Source organism: Artibeus jamaicensis, unplaced genomic scaffold, assembly GCF_021234435.1.
Source record: "Artibeus jamaicensis isolate MK-2021 breed Jamaican fruit bat unplaced genomic scaffold, CSHL_Jam_final contig_332, whole genome shotgun sequence".
Classification (NCBI taxonomy): domain Eukaryota; kingdom Metazoa; phylum Chordata; class Mammalia; order Chiroptera; family Phyllostomidae; genus Artibeus; species Artibeus jamaicensis.
In genome coordinates this window covers 7,370,559-7,385,350 of record NW_026521788.1, presented here as the reverse complement: position 1 = coordinate 7,385,350, position 14,792 = coordinate 7,370,559, and the positions used below count along the sequence as shown (strand labels likewise).

General features: G+C 39.8%; 1 protein-coding gene across 3 annotated transcripts in view; it reads right to left on the bottom strand.

Annotated features, from left to right (window-relative positions):
• The window catches only part of PRKG1 (protein kinase cGMP-dependent 1), a 1,343,317-nt gene that overhangs the window by 324,019 nt on the left and 1,004,506 nt on the right, over positions 1-14,792 (bottom strand). For all 3 annotated transcript variants that reach the window (XM_053663936.1, XM_053663935.1, XM_053663934.1), the window contains exon 5: positions 918-981. In XM_053663936.1, coding sequence (XP_053519911.1) covers positions 918-981 — 64 coding nt within the window. The remainder of the gene's footprint in view (positions 1-917; positions 982-14,792) is intronic.

Below are 14,792 nucleotides of genomic sequence, written 5' to 3'. Positions count from 1 at the left end.
CCTCTCCACTTTTCCACGAGCTCACCTCGGCACTTAAAAACCCTCCCACCTTTGTTTCAGCAGAGTTGAATTTTTCCTCTTCCCTGCTGCAAGCCTTAAATAAACTTTCAGGCCTGTTTATTGTAGATTTGAGATTAGTAACACCACGTGGGGCCTTGAATGATGCCTACCAACCAGACTGTTTTCCTTGTCCATTCACTCTTTCATTTTTCTCATACCACCCCCCCAGTCCTCAAACCTCTCATACCTCTACCTAATCTTCATATGCATGCTATCTAGACGGACAAAACAGAAGATACCAGAAAGGTTTTCTATGGAACACCACCCCTCCAAGCTCCCGTCTGCACTTGCACCCCGGTACTCTGCCTTCTTCCCTGTGTCTACAGGCACCAGAGACCCTGTCCTCAAGATGCAGCTCTGTAAACCTCCTCTGTTCCTGGTCACCCTTGTTCATGCTTTGTAAATGCAGCCAAAGAGAAGTAAAACCGACACTTTCACATGCAGGCATACAATGATATATGTAAAATATACTCACTCACGTGCTAATAAAATGCAAACTCAACTGCTAATTCCTGTTGTAAAATTGCTAATCAGAAGTTTCAGAGTGGCAATTATTATGCTTTTGCTTTAAGATGACTGAAATGAGAGAGAAATACAACACCTCCCGTTCTTGGAAGTCAAAGTGACATTATATTTGCTACAATGAAATTTTTCTCCCTCTGTAGCTGATTTGCCCATTTCTGACTATGTATCAATGTCAGATGTGCTGAGCTGCTTTTTCTTTTTGGAAGCCAAGTAAAAAAGCATCTCAGTGATTTAAAATATTTAAAAGGTCTCCCTGCAGTTGTAACTCATCATGGCACAGCTCTGATGGGCTAGGTCCCACTGGAAAAAGTTCAAATATCAAAAACAATTACCTCTTCAAGGACGTCCGCAAGTTTACTGAGGATCTCTTCAGGAAGGCTCTGGAACGTTGGAACACTGAAAAACAAAACAGATGATTCTGAAGGAATGAACAGCAACTTACTACTTCCCTTTAAGAAAAAACAGCAGTACGTCTGAGTGAAAATGCAAAAGCCTTCATGATGGACACGCTGCAGATGTAGATCAAAGCAACAGGTTAAGCACGATTTGATAACTAACAAGGAAAAGGTATATTTTACGAGCAGGAGAAAGAGCTTGGGGTTAGGCAGAGCCAAGGGCAAATCCCGGTTATATTTATGGGCGTGACTTTAAATGCCTCAGCTATAATAGGGAAAAACACTCTCCCTCAGCAGCCTGCAGCCACCAGAGTCAGTTTCCTCTCCTCTCCACACACAGCCCACACACACTCTTCGACAGGCCAACTCCTACTCATTCTTTAGAACACAGCCGGAGGGATGATACAGTCACACCTGCAGGCATTCATTCAACAATGCTGACAGCTTTCTACTCTTCTAACTCCTCCCCAGCTAAGTTAGGTGTGGGGGTGACTTTCCCTGTAAGTCCCCTTGACCACAGATGAAAGTAAACATGACATGACATGATCTGCTTGGGGAGGAGAGGTGGCCAGTTTCTCCAAGGAAAAAGGCCTTGAGCAGTGGCCAGTTTCTCAGGGGAAAAAAGGCCTTGAGCCCCTTCCTTTAAAGGCTTTTATTGGGTTCTAATACACAGGAATACAGGGCAGCAAGGATCAAACAGTAGAAAACATTTCAAAGAAATCTGAGGGCTTACTCTGAGTCAGTGTCTGTCAGGAAAGGGGGCTATAGAAACTTTGGGAGACATACTCATTTCCTCTCGGACCCTTTATCATATGAATGAAAGCACTCTTAGCAGAGCAGATTTCACAGGTTTATCAGCAAGTCTTTGTGGTGCCAGATTTTTCCCCAGGATGTGATCTAGCAAGGCAAGAAGCTGCATCCCTCCCCATCAGGTATTCAGGCTTAAGGGAATTAGAGCCAGGAAGCACTTCTCCCAGAGGACATGGGGACTGGGGCTTTGTCAAAGCTGGGGGGGTGAGAGTCCATTGCTCTTTGTTGCGGCTCCCTGAGTCCTTTTCTGAAGGCCTCCCAAGTGGTGGAGTCTGGCTTAGGTTGCCCCCCGCTGTGAGGGGTCTTACCCGTCATTGACTTCCGACCATGCTTTGGGGGTAGGGAGGAAACTGAGGCAGCATTTGCTACCAGAGACAAGATTTGTCTCCTGTGGCTCAAATTCCAGAGGTCACTCGCTTACCCTTAGCCATGGGCAGGGGAGGGGGGGTGTTAGGGTTACAATTCCTGAAACCAGACAGAGCAGTCCACAATAAATAGGTTCTCCTATTATAAAGTCTTTCACCCCTTCCTACAACTGTATTAGATAATCAGATATTTGTTACTGGATACCTTCCCTGATCAAACTGAAACATGACAAAAACAGGAACAGTACCTGTCTTGTTCAACCCCTGTGTTTTTTGTGACTTACAAATAACGACTCAACAGCACACGTGGAACGAAGCCATGACAGCAGAGATGTGGGCAGGCTTCCTAGCACGGTTGTAAGGATCAGACAGACTGGAGAAAAAAGCCACAAAAACCGGTGATTCCCTCTTTTCACCCTCTTATTTTCCCTCATTGACCAGTAAAAAACTAAAAATAAAAAAGTATTGAATGGTACTGAATACACAAGCCAACAAAATTTTTCTTATATGTGAAATAGTAATGACTTTAATAAAACATTCTTCAATATATAATTCTTGAAATTTCCCTGGAAAATCTAACTAGGATGTGCAACTAAATTCTCATTTAATCGTACCTTAATGCTTAAATAAGGGAAAATCTCTAAATGAGTGCCTGTTGATTTCCATGTATGATATTTGACATACAGAATAATTCCAGCTTGATTAGAATGATACAGTGAAAGAAGTCATAACACAGTGTTTGGACACAAGCATGAAAGTGTCACTGTGACTTTTTCTGTCACTCTGATTTCCATTACTTAGTGTAAAGCCTATCGATGAAATCCCAAGGTTTTATGCAGAGGTATAACGATCCACACAGGACCATCTGTTCTACCAGATTTACTGCTGCGGTCTGAGCTGTGTGGGTTTTAAGTTCCAGAAGGTAATGTGTTTCAGCAGCTGGATGGAACATATCGCAGGAAGAAACAGAGGAAGATAAAGGAAGCTGTTTCCAGGAGGGATGGAGGTTGAAACCCCAAGCCCTCCCTTGCTCTTTTGATGAGCTATATTTCAGTTTCTTCTGAGAGGTAAGAATAATTAGAATGCTTCTATCCCGGTGGGAATTTATGGAAAACACAAACTACAACTGAGCTCTTCTCATTTTATCATAATCGGTTCCCCTCTTTAGACAGACCTATTACTTCTATGCTTTGTCCACATCAAGCCCTACTATAATACTTTTATTTTCATGAGAGTTCTGATCCATGAGAAAAAATCAATATTTGCTTGACCATGTAACACACGAAATATAAACAAAACATTAAGTTTTAGAATGGCATTTTAAATAAATTATCTTTCATAATTCTACTTATATTTTCAGCTTTACTGATGTACAATTGACAAAAAAGTAGATATTTAAAGTATATTCATGGTGATTTTGATATATAATAAGTTTTTTTTTTAAAGTCTCCCATCTAGTTAATCTAGTGAATGAACACACCTGTCACCTCATGTATTTATTTCTGTGTGTGTGAGAACATTCAAGTGCTATTCTCTTATCAAATTTCAACTGTACAGTACAGTGTTATCAACTACAGCCTCTATGTTAGACCTTGGATTCTCAAGCTCATTCATTTAGAGCTGAAAGTTTGTTCCCTTTCACCAGCCTCTCTGTTTCCCCTACACATCAGCTCGTGGCAACCAGTTTTCTACTCTATGAGTTTAACTTTTTATTTAGACCCCGCGTAGAAGTAAGGCCATGTATTATTTCTTTCTCTGTTGTATTTCACTTAACTTAATGCCCCCATGGTCCATTCACGCTGTCACCAATAGCAGGTTTCCACCTTTCTCATGCATGAGTAACATTCCATTGTATATACATCACAATGTGTGGTTTTTTTCTTAATTCTCACTTGAGGACATGCTTATTGATTTTAGAGAGAAGGGAATGGAGGGAGAGAGAAAGAGGGAGAGAAACATTGATTCTCTTGCATGTGCCCTGACTGGGGACTGAAACCCACAACCTAGGCATGTGTCCTGACCGGGAGTCAAAAACATGATCTTTTGATTTACAGACAATGCTCCAAACAAGTGAGCCACACCAGCCAGGGCTATGTGTCACTGTTAAGTAGAAGTTTACAGATAAAAAGGAGGGGTGGGAGGGGTCTGTAGTACTTGCAGCAAAACCTCATAAATAACTTTGATTAACTGCCTCTTGCCACTTATATGTTTTTAACAGAATAATAAGAGTTGGTCTAGAGCAGCATAAAAATCTGAGTTAACAGACCTCCACCCATACTTATGCTTACTTTGGGGGTCCCACCTTCCCCTGGAGGAGTATGCACCCCCTTCTCCCACCAAATCATGATGTGTTTCCCTCACGCCACCCACAATTTATGTAAATCCTCAAGACCAAGAGTCAGCGCCTATGCCTTTCTCACCCACCTCAGCTAGGTTCATAGGCTCATTTTCTTTTATGAGACTGTATCACTAATAAACTTTGTTTATATATATTAATAGGTTTGATCATCTGTAATTCTTTACTGTGTCGGCAAGAAGAACTTAAGCCTCCCACAGTATCATGGTGTTTTACAGTTTTAAATCCCTCAAAACATTCAGCAGCATTTATGATTAATAAAACAAGAATTATTTTTTAAAAAGGAATACTCTAAAAACTAATAACAGTTGAAGCACTTCTAGATTTAACAAAATAGAAATCAATTAGCAGAAAAATATAAGGCTTTGAAACAGGATAGTAAAAAGCTAGGAAATTTGCTTGGCAACTGGAATAGGGAAACAGACCGATAGCTGAACAAAGCTGAGCAATTTACAGCCAGATACAGAAGGTCACCTCCCTAGAAATGACATCTAGGCCTCACTTGTGTCTCAGCTCCAGGCCCAGAAAAAGCAGCAAAACCAGGCGGTCAATGCCAGGACCAACTGCAGTTATAAGAGGGTACACAGTGAGAGTGCCCCCCCAAGAAGGATTTGTAATGGGGCCAGAACTTAGGGTGTCTAGGAAATATTAAAAATATGGGATATTCTTACTTCCACAAGTCTGAACTGGGGGATGGGACACATGAAACAGGGCTATTCAGAGCTGTTTTGCATAGCAACAGTTTCAAAGATAACCTCTAGAACGGCCATTTAACATATCTATAAGTTTTAACTGGTTTCATGGGTATGTTAAATAGCTGTGGCTGTGCTTTGAGCCAGGAAGATGAGAGTGACTGCCACCCAGGGTGTAACTGGGAAGCAACTCCCCCTGGTTACAGAGCTTGGAGATGATTGGCTCCACAGGGCCACATCTGCTGGATTTACCATGACAGCCCAGAAAAGCTGCAAAAATAAGAGAATGCTGATGAGTATAGACAATCGTGGGATGAGTTGAAAATGGGGCTGCAGAGGTAGATTAACGCTGGGATTTAAACCCTGGTACAGCAGCCATGACAAGAAGAACCACACGGCTTTGGGTCTCCCTTTGCTCAGCTCTCTCTTAGCAATTTGGAAGAATGCAGGAGAGATGCCATGGGAAGGAAAGGGGAGTAGGGATTCTTGCTGGTGGGCCATGAGAAGGTGCAATGTGGTTTTGGAATTAGAACTAGAGATCCCAGTGACACAGCTGATGGTGCTGGGAACCAAGGGAGGCCTGCCCGCTGGGCACAGAATACTCAGAACTGGGGACTCCCTGAACCATGGACTTCTATTTCTCTTCCTGAGATACGGTACCCCGGACCAAGCAAAAGGGAGAAGGAAGGACTGTGTGTTTGTGGGTATTTTAAGGGACTTTGGGATTTTAATGAAGACATTAATTCATTACTCTTAAGTCTGTATAACTTTTGAATAAATAATGCCTTTCCTTTTCACCAATCTCTGACATGGAGAGCTATAATTTCCTGGTGGTGGGCAAGGTGAATCTAGTACAGGGGGATCCCAGGAGAACTGGGGGGGATCCATTTGGTAACATTGTACAACCCCTTCTCTAGTGGCCAGTGAAGGAAAACCATGGGAGACCACATGCACAGTAGCTCTAAAGTAATACAACTACTTGTACGTGTGTAATAAAAGCCCACCAAAACTAGTCAGGAAAGATCTGCCTGATAAGAACAGAATCTCTCCATCCCCTGAGGTCAATCTCTGCTTGGGGTTAAACCTGCTCTCTCTCTTTATGCTATAAACTCTGTGTATTCAGTTCAATTATTTGTCCATGATCACCAAGAACCTGGTTACCTGTGCCCACCTGCAACACAATGACTAAAGACCCCCTGCACTGTTACTGACCAATCAAACGAGAGACCATGACCCTGAAAGGGCCCACCTGGAGAACTGAATATTCTGCGGAATCCTCCCCTGAGACCTCCCCTAAGATTCCCATCAGCAAGAAAAAAATTAAAAAGCTCGAGACAAAAGACCCAGCATGAAAGCGCTCTCTCTTTGGGAAGCAGCTGGTGCCATTTTCCTTTTCCTTCTCTCCACACGTCCCCCCACCACAACTTTTTTCTTCACAGGCACTCGTCTTCTGAGCTCTAAGGCAATAAGCAGCCAGCAGCTTGTCCCAGGCTCATCCCCTGAACCCATCCTTCGGGCTGCTTTCCTCTGACCTTCCAGTGAGCTAAGGCAGCCCAGCGGAGGCCCTCCTGCTGCTTCTATGCTCAGGCTTTTCTCACCACTCTGGGCAGGCCCATCCTCTCCCTTGAGGATACACTAATAACACTCTCACTCATCTGCTTTTGTCTCACTAAATGGTAATTAAAAAAAATACAATAAAAAATTCAAGCACTTAATAAAAATAATAAATTTTAAAAAAGATTAGAAATATGGCAAAATCTATCATTCCCTCGGCATTACAGATGATAATAATTTACCTTATTGTCTTATACAACCGAACATTTTGCAAATAATATCATGCCAGTTGTGATGTCGCTTTGAGCCCAATTACTCAGTTTTAAGCAATGAACACTGAGTTTTTAAACAGACATAATAGAGCTTATAAAAGTCAAAATATTTTTGGTACGGCTTTTCAAATCAGAAATGAAGGAGTAAGTAAAGCATTTTCCAGGGTGAATATTCACACTTCAATAACTGGAGAATCCCACAGGGTAGCTGACTCAACTAAATGCCTGCTGGGTTAAGTCAGTAAAAGAAATCATTGCACTGCCTCTGTCCAATGACATAACACCTTGCTGAATTAAAGATTAAGCTGCAAATACAAAGGTGAGTTAAGACCTTGCCTGCAAAATTGCACTTAAACTTACAAACGAATGAATCTATAGTCATGGCTGCATTTGATGCTTCACTTGTATTTATCTGGCATCAAACCAATTAATCATCAAAAAAGATACTTTTTATATGAATACCTGGCCACACCCCTCATGGCACTGAGCTATGCAGCATGGAATGCACTTTTAGATTTTATGGTTTACCCTCAAGCAACTATGTTGACATCTGCACTCATGATGCAAAAGCATTGAGGGCCCCTCAGCACAAATGGAGGCAGCAACACCTAACTGCATGAGCTGTCATTGTCTTAATCACCGCATACGTACTCAGAGTAAAATAAAATAAAATGCCAATTTTAATTTAAAACGCTTTTGACAAAACAGTGAAAGTTATTAATTTTGTTTCAACCCTGAGTGTGGATATTTGGAATGCCGTGTGACAAACAGCAAGTACACATGAAGTACATCTGCTGTGTATAGAACGCCAATGGTTGTCTCAAGGAAAATGGTGTGTAACTGTTGGAGCTGTAAGCTGACTTAACCCCTTTTTTTTTTTTACAGAACATCATTTTTACTTGGCAATGTCCAACAAACTTTGGTTAATCAGACTTGAGTATCTGGCAGACTGTTTTTCAAAGAAAAAGTAAAAAGTAAAAAAGTGAGCCTCTCACTTCAAGGAAAACACCAGATTTTGTTGCCCATAATATAATTTGAACTTTCAAATGAAAATTAAAACTGTGAAAACTTTTATCTGCTACTGTGGCTTTAACAATTTTTTTGGATACTTGAAGACTATCTGGTGAGATCATTGGTGATATATTGATATAAAAAAGGAGAGTTTTTGATATTGGATATCTGCATAATTCAGCAAACCAGTCTTTTTCAGAAGACCAATCGTGATGTTATAAAATCATGCCTGAGGAAGAATCTATTCCAAGTACAAGATGAATCAACTGATTTTAGTATAATCAAGTATAAAAAGTTCGTTGGTACAGTTTGACTCCACATTGCAACTAACCTTTAATAAATTACCATTTGGGGGGCTTTGTAGTAATATCAAATACAAATGTCCAGTTATCGGAGAAGGCCATTAGAACAGTCTTCCCTTTTTCAACTGTGTATCTCTGTGAGCCTCATTATTTTCACATATTTCAATCAAAACAAATTCTAAAGAAGGAATACAGAATAAGATGTGAAAATCTGCCATTTTCTACTAAACCAGATACCTTTTTGTAAAAATATAAACTCAAGCTTCCCTTTAACTAAGTTTATTTCTTTTTTAGAAAATACAGTTGTTTTCATTAAAACTAGGCTCATTGGGTCAACATACAGTAACATCTTTATTTTTAAACAAGTTAGTTAATTAATATTTTAGTATATTATCATTTTTAACTCCTAATACAGTCAATATAAATAGATTTTACCCACCTAAATTGGAGAACCACTGACATATAGTGATCACAAGTGATATATTGATGAAAAGGATATACAACATGAAATATTATGTATGCTAACAATATAATATTACAAGAGAAAGGTAATATAAGTTATGCATATAAATATAAAATAATTATATTTTCTATTAAAGACCCTACAGTTATGACTAGAGAAGCTTGTCAGGAAATTGTCTGATTAACAAGGATAGTGTTAAGTGAAATGACCATTAATCTTTTTTTCTCTTTCTTTTTCTTATATTTCAATTTTTCTATTTCACAAATGTATTTTTATAATAGCAAAAATGTGAAATGCACAATTATCTTTAAGACTAAATAAAAATGTATCCTAATGAGTCCATTCAAAAGAAAAGATTTCCTTACTGTTTATAAAATATTGTGGCTTATTCATTCATTAAAACTTGTTGAGTGCCTGCTATGTGCCATAAATTGTTATAGGTGTTAGGAATTTGTCAATGAGCAAAACCAAAGAGTCCTGCCTACTGATCAGAGAAATAGAAAAAAAATAATAAACATAATAATATAAATATATTTCTGTATGTCATATAGTACGTTCGATAAAGACAAGAGAATTTTACATTATCAAAGGTCAAACAGGGTAACAGGGATTGCGATGGGTAAAGGGGTAGGTTGAAATATTAAACAGAGCCAGGATGTCCTCATTGAGAATGTGGGATTTTAGCGGAAATCTAAGCGAAGTGAGGGAGACAGTGATCCTGAGATGTAAGAAAGAGCATCTGGATAGAAGGAAAAGGGAAGGCAATGGCTTTTAAGTGCTGAGTGGATCCCAAAGGTTGTCAGGGTGTGTAGAGTTCAGGGTGGTGGGGGAGAGTGGAAGAGAGGTAAACCTCAGGAGGTAAGGGAGAGCTGTGACCGGTGTGGCTCAGCTGGTTGGGCATCATCCACGTACGAGAGACAACCAATCGATATTTCTCTCCCTCTTTTTCTCCCTCCCTTCCCCCTCTCTAAAAGTAAATAAATTAAAAAAAAATTTTTTTTAAATAAAAGGTTTACTCACCAAATGGGCTGGAATACCATTGTAAAGACTTGGCTTTAATCTGAATGAAATGTGGAGCCTGGTGTGACAAGATCTTACTTATATATTAAAGAGATCACTCTGTCAGCTGTATAAAGAATAAACTACAGCCCTGGCTGGTGTAGCTCAGTGTATTGAGCACGGGCCTGTGAAGCGTAGGATCACGGTTTGATTCCCAGTCAGGGCACATGTCTGGGTTGCAGGCCAGTTCCCAACAGGGGACGCACGAGAGGCAACCGTACACTGATATTTCTTTCCTCTCCTTCCCTTCCCCTCTAAAGATAAATAAATAAAATCTTTTAAAAAAAAGAATAAACTACAAGAGGGCAAGAGCAGAAGCTGGTAGAGCAGATGAAGCCCACAGCGAGACTGATGAAGAAGGTCTAGAAAGGGCGGGTGCACTGGAGGTGGTGAGAAAAGATCAAGCTCTGTTAATTTCAGAAGCAGAAGCAGTGGGAATTCCCGGTAGACTTGATGTTGGATGACAGAGCAAGAGGGGAGACAAGGATGACTTGCTGCACTTGTAAAGAACATAGAAAAAGAGTTTAAATTGTCTTCATACTAAACAAGCAATTAAAAAAATTATGTGGTTGCAAAGAGTTTAATTTTATTAGAAGGCTTTGGTTTTTAAACAGAAACAAAGAGTATCAGATGCAGCCCCATATGAGGCAAGCTATCTCTTGAACACATATAAATCCTGAAATAGTTCAACGGAGAACAAACTGATTGTTGCCAGATGAGGGGGTGATAGGAGGCTGGGTGTAAAGTAGGGAGGAATTAAGAAGTACAAATGGGTAAGTTTAAAAGAATCTTGAATATGTAAACTGGAGCACAGGGAATATAGTCAATAATATTATAATAACTATATATGGTGCCAGGTGGGTACTAGAATTATATTTGTAAATTATGTAATGGTCTTACCACTATACTGTAATATAAAATAATATTGAATACCAAATGTAATTGAAAAATCTTAAAAACCATTCAACATTGCTTTCTACCTGAAGCAGAGCATATAGAATTATACTAATTATCTTCAGGTGGGATTTGGGGAACAGTAGCCTTTTTATTCTGTCATAAGAAATGAGCTCTGTATCAAGTTTAATGTCAAGAATATTGACAGGTACTGTTTACTTCTGTACTAGTAGCTTCATAGAGCTCATACCAATTAAATAAAAGCAAAAATCTCTGGCTTACCAAAGAAATCAATTTCTATTGATGACAGATTAAAGGAAGGGTCCCTCTATACCTGGCAGCTATCTGATCCTTCCCTTTGAACAGCTCATCAAAAGGTTATTTGCCCTCAACATACTTTTCTCCTTTAACTGGATCATCTGGCATTGCCCCCGGTTCTGTTTTGCGAGTCTTTTTAACTGGTCTTTCCTTGCCCCCTATTCCTTTACACATCACTGTCAGATTTATTTTCTATCAGCAACACTTAGCCGATATCACACAATGGCTTCAATCCTTCAATTGCTGCCTATTATCTCACCAGATTATGAGAATAACAATTTACTTGGCATGTATTATAAGAATACTTTAAATAAAACAAACCATTATAGACACGTGGGGTATAATTTTATCATCTATGGGAGAAAATTTAAACTCCTTATCCTGGAAGACTGTATAGTGATTAAACATATGGGCTTTAGAGTGAAAGAGAATCGGGATGAATTAGGCTCTGCTATAATTATTAGCTATGCCTTTGGCAAGTAATTTAATCCCTTCAGGTCTTAGCCTCTTTGGATTAAAAAAGAGAAAAAACACCACCTCTTGATTCAGGTTATGCTGAAAATAAGTGAAAGGGGACAAGTACGAGTAAAGGATTAAGAAGATTCCTGGCATACAGTAAAGATTCAATAAACATCAACAGCCATACTTATATGCATTTTTGTTCTAAATGCTATTACTGTTCAACACCTTCAACAATCAAAATCAACTTTCTAATACATCAGATATGAATCTCAGTGTAGACTCTCGAGTGCTGAAAATGCCCATTTCTTCATTTTCTTAAATTCTATTTGATTTGGAGTATCAATCCTTCTTTTTCATCGACATATTGATTCATCGCATTCATTGTCTAGCTCTTTTCTGAAGGCCATACCTGAATATGGGAGGCATGTCAAGACAAGAAGCTGGAGAGTTAAGTCTCTAATCTCCTTGCTATCAAGGTCACAAAGGACCCTTGAAGTCCAGCTGGCTCTGCTTCATGCCTACAGAGGAAGACAGAAACTTTGATGGAGCTGGAGACCTGGTGCTTTCCATCAGCCTCCCTCAGTGAGTTCACACAGAGAAACCCACTCTTGAAGAAATACCTCTGAGGTTCTCTTATTTCCCCTTGTGACTCCAGGCACTCTTTGTAATCACTTTAAATGAATTTAGGCTTTAAAAATAAAGAAGTGTCTTCTATTCTAAAAGCTTCTAGTGTTGATCAAAAACTCAGATCAACAAATGCAAGAAGCCTACAAACCTGTTTGTAAAAGGAATAAAAGGGATCATATAGGTAGAAATATTTTAATAATTTATGTTGGAGTAACTGTCTTCCAGATCCATCCCTAACATTTGCAGGACCCTGATTTCCTGTGCACTTGGTACCATCCACTACAACCACCCCCACTCTATATACTGCACTGTCTTTTGGTCACCACCCAGACAATGAGGTGGGGAAAATAGCAGGGCAGGAAGAAAGGGCCTGGGAGGACAGTGCAGACTCTAAAAACAAACTCAGGGCCACTGAGCAGGAAGTTCCAGGGTCCTGCTCTTGGCACATGGTATAAAAGAGTCAGGGCACATCTTGGTTACTCACCCAGATGAGAGGCGCACCCGGGAGAAAAGGGTATTGTTGGGAACCACTCTGCCTGGTTTCAGGAGTTGTAACTACCTTCCAGGGCTAAGAATGAGTGAACAACCTCTGGAATGCAAGCCACTAAGGAGACAAAGCTTGTCCCCCACCTGCAATGCATGGTCGGATAGTCAGAGATGGGTAAGACCCCTCAGCGGAGGGGCAGCCTAAGCCAGAAATGATCAGTTGGGGTGCCACCGTGGAAGGACTCAAGGAACTGCCAGAAAGAGGGAGTGACAGACCCTTGCCCCCCAGCTACTCTGACATAGCCCGAGTCCCCAAGTCCTCTGGGAGAAGCACTTCCTGGCTCTAATCCACTTAAGCCTGAAAACCTGTGATGGGGAGGAGTTGCAGCTCCCTGACTTGCTAGAGCAGGATCTGGGGTGATCAGGCATAAGAAAGAATTCCTAAAGTCCTGTGAAGCCTGCTTTGCTAAGAGTGCTTTCATTCTTATGTTAAGGGTCCGAGCAGGAGATGAGTATGTCTCCCAAAGTTTCTGCAACCCCCTTACCTGACAGACACTGACTCAGACTAAGCCCTCAGATTTCTTTGAAATGTTATCTACTGTTTGATCCTTGCCTCCTGTATTCCTGTGTATTACAACCCAATAAAAGCCCCTGGAGGAAGGGGCTCCTGGCCTTTTTCCTCTGAGAAATTGGCCACCTCTCCTCCCCAAGGAGATCATGTCTTGATAGTGTTACTTCCATCCATGGTGGGCAGGGGGGGTTTGCAGGCAAAGTCACCCTCACAGGGTATGCCTTCCTTCTAAAGTGGTCTGGAACAGGTGGCTCTGAGAATGGTACCAGTGTCCTCTTCCCTAGTTACTCTGACCTTACTGAGCACTACTAACACTGCCCTTTCCCCATAAGCCTTAAGCTGTATGCCTTTTCTCGTGTAAACTCTTCAAGTACATTCTCCCACACCTCTTTATTCACTTTATATGTCTCAATTCTAATGATTAATTTAGTGATTAATCAGAAAATTTAAGGTTTTCTCAATGATTAAAAGGAGAAAATCTATGAAGCCATTATCTCTGCAATTGTCATTTAGAAAGACTTATATTCTTATCATTTAGTATCTTTTCTAACATCACAACTCCTGGTATTATGCATAAGAGATGGGCAAATCACTTCAGTTTAGTAAATCTAAGTGTTTTCTTGTATAGTATAAAAATAATCATTCTGGCCCAAGCAATGTCACACAAATGTCATGAAGTAATATGAAAGAGTCTATTTTAAATTGCTTTAATTTCAAATTAAAACACCAAATATCAGCGATTGAGTTATCTGTAAACACAACAAAAATTCTAAAAGAATTGCCCTAAAAACCATATTGTGAAACTACACTATCCAGCTACAGACTATCAAATTTTATATAATGTTGTTACATTCTACAAATTCACCAGATTTTCCAAATCAAGTTCTAATCATTTAGGCCAGATTCTTGGTCAAAATGTCCTGGGCTCATTGTTTCTAAACCTTAAGTCGTAAGAAAGTCAGATTCAAGGAGGCATGGAATGAGTTCCAATACATCAATGTATTTTTAAAAATTGTAATAAAATATATGTAACAGAAATTTGTCACTTTTAATCATTTTTAAGTGTACAGTTCAATGGCACTTAGTTCATTCACATTGTTGTGCCATCATCACCACTATTCGTCTCTACGACTTTCCCATCCCCCCAAACAGAAACTCTATACCAATGAAACAAGAACTCCCTACCAGCCCCTCCCCCAGCCCCTGGTAATCACCATTTCTGCCTTTTGTCTCCATGAATTTGGCCATGCCAGGTACCTCATATAAAAGGAATCATATAGTGTTTACCGTTTTTGTGATAGGCTTAATTCACTTAGCATAACATCTAAAAGGTTCATCCACATTGCTCAGTGTATGTTTTAAAATCTACCCAGTTGTTTCAATAAACATATACCCAGTTGGTATATGTTTATTGAAAATAATCACTAAAACTCACAAAGGTATTCCAGCTTATCTCCTGAAGGGGAGACAAGTTTTTCAACCTATATTGTACCTTATCCATTTATTTTTTAAATTTTATTGTAGTAAAAACACTTAACATGAGATTTACTTAACAAATTTTAAGTACACA